At 41.7% G+C, this 21,695-nt stretch overlaps 1 protein-coding gene across 5 annotated transcripts in view; it reads right to left on the bottom strand.

Moving 5' to 3' along the window:
* KALRN (kalirin RhoGEF kinase) overlaps positions 1-21,695 on the bottom strand; it is a 473,232-nt gene that overhangs the window by 123,739 nt on the left and 327,798 nt on the right. For all 5 annotated transcript variants that reach the window (XM_066190284.1, XM_066190280.1, XM_066190281.1 and 2 more), the window contains exons 23-33: positions 21,271-21,389; positions 20,023-20,089; positions 19,290-19,399; positions 17,582-17,651; positions 15,821-15,910; positions 11,744-11,836; positions 11,297-11,408; positions 9,974-10,164; positions 9,467-9,568; positions 8,633-8,775; positions 7,424-7,526 (exon numbers count right to left, since the gene is read on the bottom strand). In XM_066190284.1, the coding sequence (XP_066046381.1) occupies positions 7,424-7,526; positions 8,633-8,775; positions 9,467-9,568; positions 9,974-10,164; positions 11,297-11,408; positions 11,744-11,836; positions 15,821-15,910; positions 17,582-17,651; positions 19,290-19,399; positions 20,023-20,089; positions 21,271-21,389 (1,200 nt within the window). The remainder of the gene's footprint in view (positions 1-7,423; positions 7,527-8,632; positions 8,776-9,466; positions 9,569-9,973; positions 10,165-11,296; positions 11,409-11,743; positions 11,837-15,820; positions 15,911-17,581; positions 17,652-19,289; positions 19,400-20,022; positions 20,090-21,270; positions 21,390-21,695) is intronic.

The raw sequence follows: 21,695 nt of genomic DNA, 5'->3' as shown, positions 1-21,695 counted from the left end.
TTGTGTCCAAGAATTTTGAGACCAGAGGTCCCACTAAAATTCAATAGCACTTCCAGAAATCCCAGCTGATATATTTAAGATGCATGGCAAATTTCATGCCTTCCTTTTATGAAGCTATTTCCTGGAGATATTATCCAGTGAACAATACGATTGCTATTTCCATGGGCACTGCGGATGTTTTGGCTTTGTTGTGTTTTCACAATGTGAAACACTCAAATCTCAGTGAAATTTCTTGGTAGAATTCAACTACTAGATTTTAAAAAAAGGGGCCTTTGGGGAAACTCATCCATTGTCCTCACCTCCTCTGTAGGTGTGTGGGAAACTGTCCAGCCATGCATCACAAGAAAAAAATGAATAAGGCTCCACTACGTGATTAGGACTTTCTGTAAAGTCCCCTGAATAATTACTATGAAGTTTGCATGTGCTTCCAACAAGTGTTATATTTTAAACGCAGCTGATCATATTTTACTTTGTTTTCCGAAAGAACCGTTTCCGAGAAGGTTCTGTGAAATAGGACAGCCTGTGCCTGGTGCTGCCTCCACCCACAGCTACACCAAAAACTGGCTAGCAACAGAAAGCAAATGTCCTTACTGTTGGTAGCCCTTGCATCCCTGACAGATCTCAGAGGTAAATCTCCTGATCACCTACCTGTTACATTTAGAAATGGGTGCCAGAAAAGACATATAATGCGTAATACAAGCCAGGATTAAATCTAGCTGAAAACCAAGGTTGGTAAGAGTTACTTTTTTGATTGTTTCAAAATTGGTTCCAACCCAGGGAACACCAAAGCCCATTTTTTCAAAGTTCACAGAGAAAAAGAAGTACCAAAGGCCCCAGAATTGTCCTGGGAGATCTGTGCTGTAGGCAGAGCCCCTATTAATACCTGAGCTGGAGATTCGTTTCTACATGAATTAAAAATCACTGAGAAAAGAGCTGTAAAATGACTCTGCCTGCAGATGGCAGGTGGGTAAATTCCTGTACAGCTACAAGCCATAGTGACTGGTGTACAGACAAATAAAGGCATTGGGAGACCTATCAGCCAAGTCCTCAAAGCAGAGATTAAGTTATACCAAGGCAGAGCATAGGCCCAACACTGAGCAAAGAATGGTTGTAATTATTTCGATCCCCTCTGAGGTTCAGAGTTTTCTGTGAGTGTCCATGAAAATTTGCAGCATTCTAAGTATATGCAGCACTTCAGTCCAGATTTCCTTCATTTGGCAATCTAAAAATGTAATTTATACCTTGCCTGTTTGAGTGTATTATATTTCACTCCAAGAGCCTCAAGTTAATTTTCCAAAAGACTGAAAAACATCAAATTTAGACAGACAAGTAGAGCTCTGCAAATCAAAAGCTGGAACATTTCATGATGTTGGCACTGCTGCATTCCTGATAAGAAACACAGGAAGCAAAGGCAAGGTCCTCACTTATACTTAGGAAAGAGAGAAAAAAGTGCCACAGTATGAACGTCAACGATTAGAAAGGCAAGTTCATTCCAAATCAGGCATTGCCAGCAGAGATAAACCAGTCCCATTTTATCAGCTCCAAATGTCACTTCAATGACTTCAGTTTCAGGGAGCCATTCACAGTGAAAAGAAAGATACATACATTTGTATATTTTTCTCAGGGAAGAGCTGAATTTACAGGGATCCTAACCAGGATTCAGAGCCAGAACTGAGAGGCAGCCTCCCAAAGCCTAAGGAAATTTTAAGAAACTATCCTTAGAGAGACAGAGAGATGTCAGCTCCTTGTTGAACAATTTATTCCTTGGTAAGATAAACATTTTGCTACTACATGACAGTATTTTCAAAAGAGTTAACCACCTATAGTTAGTGAGCCCTCAGGAAGGCTAATTAAAGGACCAAAATGTTTTATGTCAGGTTTTCCTTTGATCGCTATCATGTTTTCTCTTTTCCACAGGTGAGAGTGGTAGGAACTCAGTGTGAGAACTGCTCTAAAGCTCGGCAGCACTCAAGCAATAGAAATACATCCTCTGGGGCCATAATTCACTCCTCTTTATCATACCTTCACAGGAAAAATTCACTTAACAGTCAGCAGTCATTTTCTATTACATAAATTTCATTTCACTTGTGGTCCCGTAACTCATCGGTCCCTGCAAGGAAGCAGCACTCCAGACAGTACACTGAATTCTGGCAAATCACTTGCTTGGACAGTGGCAGAATAACCACAACAGTACTTACACAAATGAGACCAAATAAATCCTTTCCTTTGCCCTTTAGAAACTCACAGTTGTTTCATCTAATCCAATTTACTGAGAGTAAAATATCTTGGTTGGAGGAAGAAACCTCTTCAAGTCAATGCCCAGCAGATAAATTGCTGGCACCTATCACAGTGCTCCAGAAAACAGGAAGACTTCTAAATACTCCTGATTCTGTATTTAAGTGACTCCCTGCTTCACCAGGCACGCCAGATTCCCATGATCCTGATTTCCCTTGGCTCTGCCACAGAGCTGACATTGCACCTTCCAGCTTCTTTCCCATCCGCTGCGATACAGAACACCCACTCACCACTGGCAGAGAGCGTCAGACACTGACAGGTGTTTGCTGCTCAGGTCAGCCCCCCTGCTCAGGTGCTGCACAGACTCCAGTCCATGGTGACACATGTTCTGGCCATACACAAGCACTGCTGGGGGTCAATACCCCCTGTCCCTTGACATTCCCCCAGTACTGCAGTAGAAATGTGGCTCTTGGGCGTGACTCAACACAGAGCTCACCAGAAGTGAGTGAGCACTTCCTGCTTCAGCAACAACATCATGGGGAGAACGCTGTTTTACCTTGATTAGAAGCTTCTCAAGAAAAGAGAATTTGCCCCTAAGTGATTTGTTCCAACAAGCCTTAATTCTAAAATCTCCCCTCTTGCACAAATTACCTTCAATTAGAAGAATGATTATTCCCAGATTTTATATAATACCACCAATGTGGAAGAGGTCAAGATCTCAGTCCCATGACCGCTGAAAGATGAGCTGAGTCTAGTGTCTAATGGAAAAGATAAAAGTGTATAATGTAGATTTATTTTTAGAGAGTAAAACGTTTTCAGTTCACATTTCGGAGCCTTTTTCCACGTCCAAAAACAACAGAAGGAAATGAGAACTGCTCTCCTCAGTATTCTGCAAAAGCCAACAAAAAGGAGGCCATTGGAAGCTGAACCAGTATCGCCAGAAACGGCTGTTTCACAAGCCAACAACTCAATGGGCTTAACAAATGAGAATGCCCTGCATGTAACATTTCCTTTATGCCATTCCCCACTGCTTTGAATCCAAATATAAAGACTGAAATCCTGTCCGCTGTGAATAGGGCAAGGATTTCTCTCTAAGGAGAGGATTTTAGATAGCATGCTGAAGAGGGCTTACTGTACAGAACAAAAGCTGTCTCCTTTGCCTTTTGGAAAAGGATGAAGAAATTTTGTGTAGTAGGTTACCTAGGACCTGACCTGGATGCTCAATGGGAATTGCAATTACTGTAATAGTATTCATTATCTATTGATTCTTTAGCACTGGGTCTGGGTCATCGACCCATTTTTCCCCCTCTATATAAAACTTACACAATCCAAATGACAATCTGAATAATTCTTTTCCTGTGTATGAAATATTTTAGATTATAAACTGCATATAGAAATAGTCATGGATTGCAAATGGAGAAAGAAACATTTTCTGTGTTTTCTACTTTCCTTTTACAAAGGTGCAGACCTATAGACCTTACTTGAAGTCTGTGTTTCTACTATATAGTATTTAATGAAAACGAAATGTTTGAGCCTAGGGATAATTGTTTTACATATTTTTGAGAGAGAAAAGCCCAAGGAAAGTAAAGATATTAAATACTTACGTGCAGATTTAAGAAGCTACTTAATCAGGTATTTAATTTAAACAGACCTGGACACCTTTTCTTTTTTTTTTTTAAATCTGGAGAGTTTTATATAATCACCCGACCACTGCCTGCAGTCAGAAAAGCCTGCATACTTAAAGGCTTAATAACACTTCTGGATTCAGGCACATAACTCAGAATATTTTCAAAGCAGAGTCTGCTACCATAAAGGCTACAAAAATAGGTCTGAATTCAGCTCTGCATCATGTCTTGGGACAACAGAGGACAATGCTGTAATTATTGTACAAATGAAATGTTTGCAAGAATTTGTGTCTCCCCCTTCAAATTCCTCATCCAAACAAGGGGAAAAAAGGAAAGGGTAATGTGCCATCAAATGTACTTTGTGCTGGCATCCAACACGTGAGTGACAGAGCAGAACCAGGACTCAGCCTCCAGTCCAAGTGCTCTATCCTCTGCACAAAAGGATCCCCCTGATAAATGTTGTGGCCACGCTCACAGGTCTTGAGAGAAACCAAATCCTTGCTCAATTTACAGTAAGGTTATTTCATTCCCACTTAACAACAAAAAACCTTTTTGTCTTTTTAAGATTTTGAAATACAAAAGTAAAGCTTAGCTCCAGGGCTGTGCCATGGTGAGAGAAAACAGAAATTGCTACTTACAACTCAGGAGGAGTTGACTCACAAATAAGTTGAAAGAAATACATATGACTTGAGGCATGAGGAGTGTTGTTAAGCAGAAGTGCTACTTGAAATTGAGAATCTCTGAGAAGTTGTGATTTTTTTTGTCTAAAATGTTGTTTGACATTCTTGTCTGAACATTCAACTAATGTGTTAGGCAATCCTTAGGCATAATAGCAAGGTTTAGGGAAAGGACAAAGTGTGTCAGCTAAATCTTTGAATTTTTTTGGCTTCGGAGAGTAACATCAACTCCTATGCATTACTTGAGAATTGCTTCTGGCATGGAGTTAATACATAGATGGTCCCAAGGCAGGATTAATGTGCTGCCATCCTGCCATGCTGCTGGCACCGCAAAGCTCTTGGCGTGGGTTTGCAGATGAGACTGCTGGGAACAGCCAGAGTTTCTAAAGGTAGGAGCTCTTTCCATTGGCTCCTCTGGATGGAGATCACACTGGGGCACCCATGGAGGCTGCAGCTGCAAAAAGCCTCTAGGCTTGTATCTGAACTCATGGGAATAAGTCTGCTGATTATGCTGGGGTTAAATAGGCAGGGAAACCACTGAATGCCGAACCCTGTACCCAGTGGAGCTGCTATCAGCCCCACACGAGTTAACTATGGCATTTATGCTACAGTGTGTGCCAAGAACTGTTAACACTGCCAAGAAAACCTACCCAGAGAGCACGACATGGTCCTGTCTTCAGTGCTGATAACCAGCACCAGTCCAATCACTTTTCATTCAGACCCTCCTAGAAGAAAAACTCAACTACACACTGAAGGAAAAAATCCCATGTGGTAAAATGTCACCATCAGGAGTCCTTTCAGGGCTTGGATCTGCTGACAAGACAGTCCCTGCACAGCAGGTGCCAATGTGTGCTGAGAGCTTTGTGCCAGCAGGTGAGCCTGATGTCTGAGTGGACACTGAACACAGGTGTGACTCTGCCAATTCAGCAGGAGGTCAGGCAGCTCAGCTTCATCTGCCACTAATTTGGGTAAGAGTGTGCAGAAAAAATGAGAGAACTATAAAGAGATGCAGGGAGTTCACTCTCCTTGGAGCAAAGACATGATAATGCAGCACTCTAGACGCTAAATTCTCCACAGTATTCTGGCATTAGAATCAGAAACAATAAGAAAACCGTTCAGCAGGAACTGCCTCTCTAGTTAAGGATGATACACTGCTACCTCTGATTCAACAAAGCACACACAAGCAACCTTTAGCCTTAGCTGTACACTCAAATTTGTTTCTATTCATTAAATGTATAACAGGACACAAAAACACACAGCCTAAAAAACAGAATATCCTTTCAGCAAGTGAACCTACCCACCTCAAAAAAAGTTAAAAGCGTGACACAACCCTTTCCCCAGTGGTAACAACTTTTTCCCTGTATGATCTTTGCTCAGTTTAACTCATACACATTTGCTGTCCAGTTCAAACAAGGTTTTGGATAGAAATTCCTATAAACGTTTCCAGTCTTGCATCCTTAAACCAACTCGTGCCACGATGGGCAAGTCTTTCAGGGTGCACAGCCTGTGTTGGCACCATAGCCCTTGTATGCAGCTGCAGCATGCAACGTGGAGCGTCTTACCTAGACATGGCCAGAATTCATGCAACCAAGACAATGGGCTGGGGGCAAACGAGCAAAGCTTGGGACAGTGCTTAAAATTAAGCATGAGCTCAAGTACTGCACTAAGTCAGGGCCTTTTAGCAGGAATGATAAATGTGAAAAACACAGAAAGTAAGACAAGTCCATGTGGACTGAAGACTTCTCAGACATCGGGCAAAGTATTTGCATACATTACAGTGGCCTTTGGATTGTGAGGCTTAATACTTTTCGAATGCACATTATTGGACAAAAAAAGTAAAATCAAGGGGACATGCATTTAAGATAAATACAGCAGAAGGTAATTTATTTGCAATTAACTTATATTTCTGAGTCCAGCTTTCAAAACTGTGTCTGCACTGAACCTTACCTGTGAACTTTACAACCAAAGCTTGGACTCTGATTTTGTAAAGACACCCTTGTAACTTGTTTAAGTGAAAGCATAATTAATGCCCTGACAAACAGATAAATCCATAAAGGCATGGGAGAATTCAGTTTTTTTCAAATTACATGTGGTTTCAAAACAACGCATGAAGAGACTATGAGCAGTCTCTCAGGGGATATGACAAACCCCATCAGTGTAGCTTAGGTAATTATGAACTGCCCATTTTCTCCTACAATCAACTGCTAATTCAGAGGAAGAGCACAGCTGGAGGTATCAGGGTGACAAATTCCAGTGAGGCATCCTAGTGGAGCTGGGGATCTGTCCTCAGATTGTCTGACAAGTAAAATGACAAGTACGTACGTGCCGACAGTGTGCAGCATTCCAACAGTATCTAGCGTGTCTCAGGGCCATCCATATGCTCCAGCATATGTCTGTGAGGAGAGGGCTCCAGAATCACAGTCGCTGGAAATGGTAGGTCTCCCAGGCTCTCAAGATACCAGCCAGGATCCCCGTGTTGCTGCATTATTTGGTGTGTAAGTACCTGCATTCCCTCCAACAAACAACTGATTTCAGCTCAGAGGGAAATGTGTAACATAGCCAGCTGTTTGCTCGTTCAGAAGCTGGATCTCACAGGACAAGATTTACTAGGCAAGAAAATGTTGCTCTGGGCTGTTTCTTCAGAGGCAATTGAACCTCTGTGTATTAACCACAACTAGCAGCAGTAACAGAGATGTTGCCGTGTGGAAGAGCAGTATGGACGAGCACACAGAAAGAGATTGGGTTTTAATAACTTAGAGAAGGGGAATAAAAATTTCAGATCACTCAGTTGAAGACAGCTTGCCTTCTTTTGCCTTCTATCCCGCTTTTCACTTACAGTTTTCTGGGGGCAATTACCTGCCACGTATTTTCACATTTCAGTCCTACCTTATCGCTGTCCACTGTGTTCTGTGATGTCCTGGAGGCAATGGAAATGGTGTCAGGTTGACTGCTGCCATCCCCTTGGCTGTCTGCATCATCTATTCCATCTCTGCAAGAGATGTGATGGGGAGACAATGACATTTCTTAACATACCACCAGTGAGCACAGTGTTACAGGTGGAGTTGAGCAGTGCTGAGTCAGCAGGACAGAGCTAAAATTACCCCACTGAGGCAGCCCACGATGCTACAGAGCTCTTGCAATTTAGAATGATGTCATCCTCAGCCATGGGGTTTGGATTTGCACATAGTCACAACATCTGTTTAAATTTCTTCAGGAATTTAATGCTGAGCCATAAAGATGCTACCCAAACATAGATAAAGACAATATAGAGCTCTACCTATTTACCTCACTGAGGCTGCTAACACATATCATAAATGTTTATTGGTCTTCCAAGGTAAATACTTAAATAATACAAAATATATCCTTAGGGACAAAGAAAAAATATGTCTCCATTCTGTAAAAGAAAACTTTTGTATTGGAGCATGTTCTCAGAGGAAATGTCTGGATCTCTGCTTGGCTACAGGTCTCCTGGATGATTTGGTTACTTATGTTTTGAATGTCTCTGTAACACAGCCTGAAGTAAAAGAGGGATAATATTTGATGAGGAAATGAAGATGCTCAAATTACAGGTGGCTTTTGGAATGCCACAACAGAAAAAGAACAATTAAGTATCTGTAATTTCTATTTAATCCAGGATTGAACAAGTTGACAAAAAAATTTTAATATTACTTGACAGGCTGAAGCAAGTTTGTATTTGATGATGAAATACAGATTATTCACTGAATATTCTTCAATATATTGTCAGGATCAACTATGATTTTGGTTGCCAAACAATGAAATGTGCCAAACAAGGAAAAAAATCTGGCTTTACTCAAATGTGAAGAAGTAAAATCTACTTTAGGAAAGAGCTATAACCTTGGACTCTGAAGAATTTTTACTGTTTCTCTCTATACTTTGGAGCATAAAATGAAAGATCTTTGTATGTATATCATAAAAAAGATTTCTAGCCTCTTTTGCCAAGACAACATAAAAAAGCAAAGACAATGAAAACTGCATTGACTACAGTAAAAACCAGTATGAAGTCCACAGACACCACACAGTTCTGGGCTGAGAATACACCAGTGATTTCATGTTGTGGGGAATGACTGAAGTTACCTTCTACTGTTGTTTCGCTGCTTTGCTGGTGTCTTGGGGAGCTGAATTGGCTCTTTCAGAGCTCCTTTCAGATGAATGATCCTTTCTTGAATAACTTCCCGGATGTTTTTGATCCATTCCTGTTTTGTTTCAATACTGGATGCCTAAAGTTTTTCACAAGGCAGAAAGAGAGAGATTTATCATGTTCTCACCTCCTGTGTAGAGGAGCCATGGTCAGGTGATGAATGCCATGATTAACTGTTTGTCCTCTCTGCTGCACTGTTGCAGCTGCTGGATTACCTGGTAACCCCAGGCAACTGGGAGACTTCTGATCAGACCTACTTGGCAAGCAACAGCAAAGCAGCTAAGCTCTGGATAAATACATTTATTGCTAGCAATTCAGCATGCTCTGTAGAGGGGAAACAGGTTATCAGTGCACAGCTGGGATTTCCTTGGACAAAACAACTATAACATGGATTCTTCCGCAGAGACTCACTTGACAGAACAGGCTGTCAGCTCTGGAGGTCTGTGGAAGAGGCTGGTTGTTGATAATCCCAGTGGCAAAGGAATAAGAGAATTACACCTCCCAGCAAACACCCTGAGACCTGCCCTGTGTCAGTGTGCAGCTGCTCAACCCAGGCTGCAAGAGGAGATGCAGTTCCAGCAAGACTGCACAACTGTCCCATTTGCAACTGAGCACTTAGAGCTGAGCTGATCCTGATGCAGGCATGACCCCACAGGCAGATAGGGAAGCCATGTCAATATGAGGAAGGAAGAAACTGACCTTTCATTCAGGGTTCCCAAGGCCTGAGCTAGAAGTGCTAAAGGCAAAGAAAACAAACAGAAAAGACTTACTTTCAGCACTGTTTTATTGTCTGAGGATGGTGTTCGTCCAGACCACAAAGCAAATTTGCAGGGATCTCCTTCAACATGTTCAGTCACTCCCAGTTCTGAGGTCTAGTGTGGAGGAGAGATGATGAAAGATTTCATGTATATGAAGCTTCATGAGAAAACATTGGACTTGTAGAAAGAAGTGGGGAGGCTGGGATGGGTAGGGGAATGGGATCTTATCTCCGTTTGCTACACACAGATAAAAGAAAGAGAAAAGCTCTGGGGTGGCAGGGAAGTGAATGGCTGGAGTGATCCTGCTCACATTTCCCCCCACCCTTCACATCTCACTACCTTAAACCTCTCCAGACTCACTGCAGGCTGACTTCCAGGTGAGTCCTGCAGGACTCAGGGCCAGCCCTTCCAGGGACAAAGGTACTCCCAACCCAGCAGGGGACATGTGAGCCTCCAAAACACCACTTCTACCTACAAAAAACACAACACCCAGAATATTTGCTTTGCAGCCACACCTACCAGTAACTTGTTCTTGTAAACATATTTTGTGTGTCCTGAAGAATCTTTGATCTCTTTGCTAAACACCAAAGAGATTTCAAAGAGAAACAAATGCCTCTCACGGCCTTTCCGAATGAGAGACTTGGGATCCCACACTTGGAAGGAATCCTGAAGAATCAGCTCTCCCTGGACGTCCAGGTTCTCATCAAACCCTAAAACCATGAAATACAATCGTTTATATTTATTCTTGGGACAAGAATAAATTCACAGCAACACCAAGGCAGTAAAGACTTGAAATAAAAGGGTCTTTCTCTTCCTCTTTTTGTTCATATTCTGAAAGGACAATAATGGCTATCTATTGCCCCTGTGATAATATTTTTCTTTTTCCTTTTTTTTTCTACTGCAGCAATGTAATTGCTTCATCGGAGGTCAAATACACCATATGTGCTAAATGAGGCTGCTGTTGAAGTATTGTAATAATTAATCAAAAATAATATTATGAAAGTTTCAGTGGTGGTTACTGTACACAGAACTGCATTGCAAGAAATCCTATGCACTTCAGTACAAATTCAGTTTGCCCTCCTGCAATTTTAGTCACCTGGGCTTATTGTGCTGCTTGGCACCAGTTCTTTTTTTCACTTGTTTTAGTATTCTGCTTGTTTCTTGGTTTTCCTCAAGCCAGTCTGAAAATTATTTTCCCAGGCCAAGAAAATGTGTGAGACACAATAAAGCATCTCAGTCCCAAATAAAATTTTTACATTTCAGAAATACTCCACACAATAATAAGCCAATAAAAGACTTCACTTTGTGCCAATCAAACTTTTTTTCCTGTAGTTTAAAAATATTTTTTAATGTTTCTTTTAAAATCGTTGGCATAACTGTGCTAACATTTTGAAACACAAGCTGTTTTGACTCAGAAAACCAGAACTTTTGAAATGTTGAAACGGAATTATGAAATGTTTTCATCCAATAATTTTTACAGCTGTCAGCAGCCAAACTGATACTGTTTCAGGAGGTGATTTTTTTGTTTAATGGAGAAGGAATGTTATAGCTAAATATATATACAAATATACATACAGTGCATATGTATATGCATACATACACACACATGTGTACATATATACACACACGGAAGATATACATAAATAACCCCCCCACCGAAACCTCTTAGCCCACTTTATTCTTCCAAGACCTTTGGAAAAATATAAGGAAGGCGCCAGCAGGCACCTAAAAATTACGATGAAACAACAGAATTGCTACAGTGAACCTCTACTAACTTCCACCACAAGTTACTCACAAATTTCATTTCTCAGCAGGTCCCTCCCCGCCCTGGCCCCTGCCCACCTTCCAGCATGCTGACGTGCATTGCATCATTTGCCTTCTTGGGGACACTGAGCATCACTTCCAGGCCATCCTTCAGTTCCCCTTTGCCCTCCTCGCAGCAGGTCAGCAGCTCCTAAGAAGCAATGCAGACACCCATAAACAAACTCTGATCCACGTGCTGCCTTCACACCCAGCTGTGCCACTTGGTCCCTGCAAGCGGCTCCAGAGGCAGGAGAAAGCTGAACTGCAGCAAACCCCACGGTGGATGCTCACAAATAGTGGGGGTTAAATGGGAACAACTATAACACAAGACAAAAAAAAAAGGTGGTTTCAAGGGAGACTGTGCCCTTGGAAGATTTCTGGGGCCTTATGCTTACAGGTCAGGAAGCAGCTCCCTTAAGCAAAAGGAAACTCATAACACCTTTGAACTGCTCTGCACAAGCTGATCTGTGCAGCTCGCTGAGGTACCTTCAGTAGGAGTTGGTATTTTGTGATCCTCTGGACAGGCTTGATTAAATAAGAAGAGATGGAGTTGGCCAGTCCGTGTCTTTGCTGAATTTCCTAGAAGGGATAAAAACAGCAGTCAGTCATGGAAAACTATTAGCCCCCTGCCAGACAGAACCACCCATAACTAATTTTAGCTCTGGATCCCTGCATTCTACCGCTAGTTTTTTAACCCTCTTTAAGCTCACATGCATGTAAGTGTGGATTCAGAGAGGCTGACAATAAACTGCAGAGTCCCCCTAAGGCCACTTAAACTGCAGGGTCCCTTTACAAGTCAAGCTAAAGCTCTGCTGAGTAAACAGGCCTTAATTTAAGTATGACTTACCTGTCATGTCATCTGGTTTCCCCTAGCTATGCAGGCTGAAAGCAGAGTCTTAACATTCAATTAAAATGAAGTGACATTAAATTAAACTGCATGAGTAGGGTGTAATTTAGCTGTCTAAACATAGGCATCGAGTCCCATTTGAGAGCCCTGGGGTAGCTGAAATATCCACATGGGAATAACAGGTCTGACACTGTGCTGACAGACCTGCTCTGCTCTGAGGTGGCACCTGGGGGCCAGGAGAGAGATCCCCTTATGATACCTGTTACAGCACTGAAGACTTCTGTTTCGTCACCTGAACCTCAGACAAAATGTCTGGGCTGATCAGTGTGGTGTGCTCATGAATTTCTGGAGACATCACAGACCTGCTGAGGGCTGCAAAGGGCCCAGCTGCCTCCTCCCAACTGTTCCAGGAGGAGTTAGGAGCTCCTGAAAATCCTACAGGACCCTAACGAACATATTTAGCCATCTATAAGACTCCAAACTCATGCCCTACAGGAGCAGATTCTCTGCTGAAATAGAACAGATTAGAAACCCTTCTGACTCTGCCAGGCCCTGGGCATGCCTTGCCTTGCTCCTGGCCACCAGGAAATCCTTGATTCCTAAGGAAGAAAATGGAAAATGGGAACGGGATTTTTCTCCAGCTACTGGACTGCAAACTTGAGACTGTGAAGTGAAAAAGTTATGGAAGATGAAGGGAGAAGAGCGGCCAAGAACAGAGATTTTCCTTTTGTATACAATCTGATTTTCTGCTGAGTACTAGGGAGGTTACTGCTTCTTTTTCGCTCCAGTGTTTGTCTTAATGCTGGGATGCAAAAGCATCCAATTTGCACACAATGTGCCAACAGATTTTTAGTTTGTTGGTTTTGTTTCTTTTACTAGATTTTTTTTTTAATAGCTCTGGTGCCATGAACAAGACTCAAAAGGAAGGGGCTCTGTTTGGGGATTAATGGAGTTTGCATGAAGCTGAGTCACAGCTGACTTCACAGAGGAGCTGTGCCTGCAGAGCACATGGCTGAGACTTAATTCATAACTGCAGCAGCCAGCAAGACCTCGGTCACATCTGTGAACTTCCTGCAGCTGGCAAAGTACACTTGTTTTTGTAGGATCCAAGTAACAAAATTAGCCCTGCTCATTCCCCCCAGAGCTCTGAACAGCAGGGCATGCTCTCAGCAAGATTCCTCCCCTTTGGCACTCCTTGCTCTGCCAGGATGTTCCCTGGTCAGACCGTGCAGGGACACAGTGGGTTGGTGGAGTGACATTTGACAAGTGCTGGGAAGGGACGTTCTCCCTGCAGCTCTTCCCTCTGGTCCCTGAAGTGTTGGAGCAAGACCCTGTTTGTGCCTCTGCTCATTCCCTAAGGGACATTCTGGCTCAGCAGAGAAACTGTCCAAGAACCCTCATCCATGCAGAAACCGCATGCTCTGCAATGCTACCAGAGTCACTGAGCTTTACCATGTTCCATGCTGGTCACGCAAATCAAAAGTGCCCTGTGGCTTCTGGAATATAAAACCAGATCTTTTCCGAGATTCAAAGCAAAAAAATTATTCCAAATAGCAGAAGCATGTCCATCTCTCAACCAAACTCTGTCCCAAAGATCAAAGCTTGCTTAACTAAAGACACTAAAATCAACTTGATTACCTCAATAACATACTGATTCTACCAATTGAAGCTGACAGCTAACATATGTTGGTAATCAAAAATATACCTTGATAGCCTGAAGTATATGGTATTACAAATATTAAAATTTGCTAAACATGGCAGGCATCATTTATCTTTGAAATTAATGAATAAAGAACACAGTTTTAAATAATGATGAACAAGATGGACACAAAAACTGAAAGAGCAAAATGAATAAGGCGACTGCAGTTAAGTCAGAATAAACACACAATTTTCATTCCCTGTGCAATTTCCAGCTAATATTACCATACCAACAACTTCTGTATTTTATAAACAAAGCACCATCTGTAGGGAGGGAAGATGGCAATCTCTATGCTTTATTAGACAAATGCTGCAGGATAAACTAGGCATGTTTCACCGGTGAGAATTTGTGCATTGTTTTCCACCGGTCTCAACTGGTTCAATAAAATAAAGTTGCTTTTCTCTACATACATGGCTTCACTTACATCCTGAGAACATCCCAGCTCTCAGCATTGCTCGTAACTCTCTTCATGGTTTTGAATGAGATATGTCACCTACCTTTGCTCCTTCTCCTAATCAGTTAACCCTTACAGTGAGCCCTGTAGCTGCAAGTTTTCCATGGGCTTGAAGGGCTCAAACAAATTCCTGGGACTGTTTGTTTTCATCTCAAAGGTGGCTTTCTAGGACAGCTTATGAAGTTTGAGGAACACTTGTGATTTTCAAGACGGCTTTTTACTAAGGGGTGTTATTCTAGATAATTCACTCTCATCATCAGGGTTTTGGGAAATTCCAGGTTCTGCCTGGAAAAAAAAAAGACCAACTATTTTCTCTGTATTCCCTGTGCCAGGCTGTCCTGCCCCTGAAACACTGGCACTCCAAGATCTTTAGGTGAGAAGGATCTACAGGCACTTTGCATTCCCTTAGTCGCTCGCACTGAGTGCCTCCTTGAGGATTTTTTGGGGAGATAGTCAGCTTTCTCTTTTTGTACAGGCACCCAGGGAAGGCAAACACCTCCCCCTGGCAAAACAGCAGATGCTGACACACGAATATTCAGTAATAAGCAATATCGGGCAGCTTTCCAGCCCATACTGCTGGAGTGGAAAAGCTTTTAACCTGTGCAAACAACACTGGCCGACACCTAAGGCGGCTCTACAGTCGTGACCAGTATAAACCATTCAAGAGGCTCAAGCGCCACCTCCTGGAAAAGCCCTTCCAGTCCCACTCGGCTTTTAGACCATTCGGTAACAAGGAAAAAGGTGTTCGTCACTTTTCCTGCGGCTCATGTGAGACCTTTCATTATCGAGGGAGGCTGAAGTTCTGTAACCATGGGCACGTACAAACTCCAGAGGAGCTGATTTATGTCAGATGCCAACTCCTTCACAGCTTGGATCCTGCTGATTTGTTACATTTACAAACACCTTCAATGCTTTGGAAGAGAGGTCTTAGCACTTCTTTCTTTTATTTTTTTTTTTCCCCAGAAAGACAGCTAATTAAAGCTATAAGGTAGCAGATAAGCATGGTAAAATGGATGAGGTCAAATAAGAGGAGGAGCTTGGTTTAAAGGTACTCAAAAACTGGAAAGATTTTTCTCAGCCTACAAAATTGGAATTGGAGCCTAAAAGCATTTATCACTGGCTGTAGCACTTGTATGGGAAATAGTCTAATTGGAGTCAATGGAGCTCCTTATTAGCACAATGCAGCAAATATGGAATAGGCTGGGTAGAATTTGCAGAACAGGAGGATAGGAGCTTGTTTTAGATTTAGGGATTTCAGGTCATGATATATAGTGGAATTTGACATTTTCATGTTATCACTAACTCAGAAACAGAGATTACATCTAAACCAGATCTTTAGAAAGCATTGAGTCTGAAAAATGCCCAAAGGTTCCCATAAGAATGTGTGTCTCACACTTCACCACACACCACACCACAGCTGATCAGTTCTCACAGCATGGGATATTTGCAGTGGAATGGAAAACCCAAATGCCAAGGCACAGAAAGGAACCCGTCGCTTGAGTGTAAAAAGAGGTGTTTCAGCTGCACCAGGTGTGTAGAAGGAAAACAGCAGTGGCTGCTTACATCAAAGAAAGTCCCTGCATGTTCCAGGATGAGCTGGCTGGAGTCAGGCTTGTTTTTGCAGTAGGTGACATACATCTGAAATTTGTCTGCCTGTGAAAACAAACATCAAGGGAAAAGCAAGATAAGCTATTTCTCTGCTCCCACAGGTTTTTATTAAAGCACACCAGGATAAATACAGGTGACAACTCTCTCCCACACACCCACCACCACCCACCCCCACCCTGCCACCAAGCAGCACAAGAGCAGAAATTAAGAGCAGAAGACTTTAAGGGTCATGACTTACTTGAGCAGTTCTGAGGGCTGTGGGAGGCTTTCTTTAACAAATATCACAGAGGGAAAGCCTAAAAACTTTAATCCAGTTGTAAAATAATTTCTAAGCGCTCTAAGAATGTTACACAAGAGTTTGAAAGTCTCAAAACTCAGTTATGAAGTGTTGACTCTATCAGCTATTTGAAGATAAAGCCAGTCTAGAATCTGGGCAAGTGACTCACCTAGTTTAAACTGGCACAAGCCAACATTTTTTACTTGAAATTTGCGACACTTGGCCCAAACTTGCCTTTCCTACTTCGGTTCCAACTTCAATGGCTCAAATTTTATGTTGTGCTAGGAGTGTTTTGCATTTTATTTCCTAATTTGTTTCCTTTTAAGCAGAAATTAAAAGCATCTGTGTACTCTCATCTCTTATTAATGTACTCTGGTTTCAAGAAGAGGGAGGCCAATAAAAGAGGAGGATGTTTTCCTTTTATTGCTATTGCATTTTTTTTATTCCAAATATCTAAACAACAGGATCCTGCAATTGTGCAGGCAGCTTTGTACGTATATCTGTAACCACACACAGCTCTGGACGTGCACCTTTGCTGAGATGATGCAGTAGTATCTTAAAGTACCAGGAAGATTTTGCAGAGAATGATACATAAATGCATTCATCTTTCCTAAACAGGTAACCTGTTCTTTGTAAACAATATTTCTGAATCCATTTCATCAAGACTTGTGATATGTTTTTAAATTAAAAGTCCATCTGAAATCATCTAAACGTGCTCATTTTTTGGATAAGTGAAAATATTTCATCTTTACTCTTAAAATACTAGTTCCTAGCTTTAATATATGAATAGAACAATCAGACAAAACACAAAGATGGCTGACTTGACTGGTAAATATTTTGAAAAGAGAACAGCTTTCATACAGATAAATTACTGTAGCAAATTCCCAGAGCCTCCTAAGCTCATGAAGACTCTCTGCATCAAGATTTCAAAGTCCTGTTGGAAATTATCCTGGCAATGCATAATGGAATGAGACAGCACAGTGGCTCAGAAATTTGACACTAATTTCTGGAGAAAAAAAGTCGATAAAATATGTTCTTCATGCCTTTGTGGAGTTCTAATGGCATGACTAAAATTCTTTAAGAAAGGTATATTAAGATTTTAAATGTCTGTCCTCCCAGGGCCTTTCACAGGGAAATGAATGTCACCTCTAAAAACAGGTTTGGTTTGATGGAGCTCTGCTAAGCAGAAACCAGCAGAGGTAAATAAAAGCTGTGCTGGTCAGTACAGGACAAGGAGAGAGGCTCTGGAAAGCCTTCACACTATTGCTGAGGAGAAGGGTGGAAGCTTTCACCCTGGGACAGGTGAAGGACAAAGCAGTTGGAGTTCCAGACTAGCTCCGAATCTCATTTATCACAGGGGACATAACCCTTGCACCTATTCCCAGCTTGTTCCCGTCTGTGCTGGAGGAATTAATTTGAATAAATAGCAGCCTCATTACCCAGGTGACAAAGCAGTGGCCCACATCCTCAGGCAGTTGTTCATATTTCTCCAGCTCCTTTAGAAAAATGCTGAAAAAAGAAGACACCAGTGTAATTAGTTACAGCCAAATACCCAGGAGATGCAGATAACCAATGAGTTAATCAGTGCTAACGATCAATACTTGTATCTTGATTACGAGGCTACCCAAGTGTCCAGCCAGCAGAAAAAGTGTCACTTGCCAAGGTGTGCTTTGTTTTTTGAATACAGTCATTAACTCCACCAGGAAGGGAAAAGAGGCAATCCCTAGCAGGGAGTCAGTGTGCCCAGGACAGCTCTATTTGGACACAGGTCCTCAAAGAGTTTTTTGTGTAGTGGTTCAGACAAAGAGCAACAAGGGAACCCCAAAGCTGCCAGATTCCCAACACCCAACTCAGCACACTGGACAAAAGACAACAGCTTAAACAAGCTCAGAATTTCATAGGTAACCAGATTTTCTTTTTTTATCAACTCTCTCTGAACAGCTTGTACCACAAGTGACACTTATTTGCAGATAGAGCCCTGTACAATGCCTGGGTGGAAAGAAGAATGAGAAACAGTTTTTTCAGCTGCTCCTCCTAGAACATGTTTTCTGGAGCATTCACCAGCTTTGCTGCCCTTCCTTGGACATGGATTCTGAGTCAGGCTGGAGGATGCCTTAGCATCACCAGCCAAAGGAGAAGGCCGTGGAGGACACCAGTGGAGGGGACAGGGGAAATTTATTTTAGCATTGCTAGAAAGAAGTTTTAGAGGAAAAAAGATTACATAGAAGCAGCAGGCTGCAGGAGGAGGGGTCAGAGAAAGGAGAAATGACAGCAGTGAGAAGCTGTGGGACATGACTGAGGGCTGCAGGGATGGGAGCTGGGAACAGCAGAAACTCAAAACAGAGGGTAAAGAGATGGCATCAGTCAGGGTCACCAGAACAAAAATACAGCACCACAGAGAAAGGGGAAGTGGGAAGGCAATCAGGCTACTATCCTGATATGCTTTGAAGCTGCTTGCACTAAAGCATGCACATGGCATGCCCTGCCGGGACCTATTTGTGTGATGGCACATTTATCTGACTGAAGCACTTGAAATGTCCCACAACTCGAACAGGGAAGGATTCTCTGATTTGTTTGAAAAGTGTAACCTGAAGGCAGGTTTGGAATTCAGACTGAACTTGTTGGATCCAGCACCCCTGAATGTTAAGATTGTAACTGTTGTTGCATTCACATTATACCATGGAAACAATGCCCTCTAAGCTGGTCTGGTACACAGTCTTATCTTAACAAGACAGGGTACTGTTAGTTACAGATTAAATACAGAAAGTCTCCAAGAAGTGGCAGAAAGCTACTTATTAACCCAGCTCATGCCAACAATTCCACTTTCTCCCCTTGGTGTTTTCAAAGATCATATTTTTGACAGGCAAGCATCCAGACTAGATCTGGTGCTGTGAGATGGAAAACATGTATCAGACTGCAAAGCAAAGCATTGCTATGACTTCAGCATTGTTAATCAGCTGAAGGTGAAGTTTGAATTAAATTGCAATTCACTTTTGTAAAAGGAACAAAACAAGAAATCAAACATTATTTTGCAAATTTGGATCAATTACTTTACACTCAGGAGTGCACTGTACCGTGGGGTTCTCTGCAGGCACCACAGAGATGCACAAGTGCCTAAACATTAACAGAACTGCTAAAAAAACCTACTTGTTATGGAAGTCATATATCTCCTGAATATTGCCAAAGATGATGTGTTCTTTATTAAGGATCCCAGCTGGTATTTCTTCCACTCCACTTGTCATTTCCCAAAGGTAAGTCTGGAAGACACCAGAAACTCTTAATTTTGTGAATAAATGCAGTGGAAAAGAATAGATCCTGTTTTATTGCCAAAGGCACAGGCTGAAAGGAACTATGTACTTTGAGATTAAATGAACAAGCTAATAAATTTTTTCCAGTGTTACAGAAAGCTCTTCAGAGAAATTTAAAGTGCTGATGCTTTGAAGTTGTCTGAGGAAAAAGCAGAAACATACCAACAACACCTGTCATTGCTGTCCACCTGATGGTGTTCAAAAACTGCAGGCAGAAACAGCTGCAAGATAAGCCAGATTTGCCACTTCAGTAGCATTAGATATATCAAAAATCTCTGTCAGACTGCAGGAGTGCAAAAGCTGGCAGATTTCACTGAATTACACTCTGTTTTTTGCCTTGAATATCACCATCCACTTTAGGAATACCCTGCTGAACAGCTAGGCAAGGTTTTTGACTCTGCAGATCCAGAAGTTTCTCTAGTATGAGGTGATTCAAAGGAATAGATTTGAATCCTTAAGGAAAGGCTCCATGAATCAATGTGCACAACCTGTGCATTAAAGTGAACATCCCCACTGCAGAGGACAACATGTGCTTCCAGGAAATACTGGGGACCTCCTGGGCCATAACTTACCTCTAAACATTCATGTAAATCCCTGACATAAGCTTTTTCTGTCTGCAGAAGCTCAGCCATAATGAATCTGAAAAAAAAGGGAGTATTTTAGGTCTTTTGGATGATAAGCATTTCTACAATGAACAGAAAACAAAACATCCTCCTGTTGTCTTAAGGAATAAGGGTATCTCCACCCTAGACCTCAGCCGCTTTCCTTTGCAACTTTCAGGTCCATGACAAAAATACCACTTCATACTCCAGTCCCTTGCAGAATTATTTTCTAAAAGTCTTTCCTGAACAAAATCCTATTAAGATGTACTCCTGTGTCCCTGAGTCCATGGGATTTACCACCGACATGCCCATCCTTAACTATCAGCTGGTTCTCAGAAATTTTTTCCTCCCAGAATTAAGGAATTGTGATTCACCAACATTTGCACCTTTGCTGACAGTGCGAAGTCACCCTAAAACTTTACCTTCAGAGGCAACACAGATGGATTTGGGAGACACCACTACTTTGAAGAGACTTCAACAGCTTGGTATCTGACCAGAGAAAATGCAGATACTGTGAAATGCAATAATGGCATCTGTAGAGCCTGAGGCTGGGACCCTCAAAGTTGAAATTCCTGATGTTTTACAAATTTGCCACAGGCAGACCAAGTGTAACATTTTCTAAAGTATAAGTGGTTTCTTATCAATCATGACCTGCAGTGACAATTTCAGAGGGCTGAGAAATACTTTCCCAATATTTTTACACACAAAATAAGACAGAATACTGTGAAAACAGACTGTTTATGGATTTAAGTACAACAAGAACTTCTCAAATATTTCCTCTAGTGTGAACTATTTCCAGTTCTCTCAGACTTACACTTGCTGAAATTTTAACTTAAACTTCAAGTGAACTCTTAGGTCACTGATGTTTAGATAATACTTAGACACCTAACGATGCTCTTTATTTTTTCCTGCTCACGTTACTTTTTACATACAACCAGAAAGAAATTAGCAACTCCACAAAATCAGGGTTAATCCAAGTGCTTGACTCATTACTTTCCCTTTCTAACTTCTGATTAAAACCAAAAGAAATTCAACCTTTATGTTCTTCTGAAATTCTTTAACCTACAAGTAACAACTTCTGCCCTACACCTGCAGACTTATCTCAATAGCTCTGCAGCTGGAAGGAGTTACAGGACTGTCAGTTCTGGTCATGCCAATATCAAAGAATTATTCTTTAGCAGATAATGTGCCATGCAGACACGGTGTTTGGGAACATACTCTTTCTTTCTGGCTGACTTCCTTTTTTCTTCATTGACTTCATGATTTGCATCTCGCAGCTTTACCTCCCGGTCTGAAAGACTTGCCGGAATGATATCTAGTTCTAGGTCTTTGTTATCCTAGGACAAAAAAAAAAAAAAAAGTACAGAGTTGAACTTCATTGTAATCCTACTGTTGTGCAAAGTGCAACATGTTCATGAAATCAGAGGTAAGAAGGGACAAAAGCAAGATAATATCAGAAGGGAGGCAATTTAGAGAGAAGTAGAAGTACTGTGAGAAGAGATAAAAAGCTGAGAGAGAAATCTTAAAAAAACAGAAATGGTATTCATTGTAATCTTCAGTTTCTCCTAACGACCAATCAATAATAATAAAAAAGTCTAAATTACCTTACTCTTTCGTATTTAAATTAGTAGTCTGGTGGGACA

Source organism: Chamaea fasciata, unplaced genomic scaffold (genome assembly GCF_029207755.1).
Source record: "Chamaea fasciata isolate MVZ Bird 193981 ecotype frontalis unplaced genomic scaffold, bChaFas1.0.hap1 SCAF_8, whole genome shotgun sequence".
Lineage (NCBI taxonomy): Eukaryota > Metazoa > Chordata > Aves > Passeriformes > Sylviidae > Chamaea > Chamaea fasciata.
The sequence above is the reverse complement of the archived record's forward strand: the minus strand, read 5'-3'. Positions and strand labels throughout refer to the sequence as shown.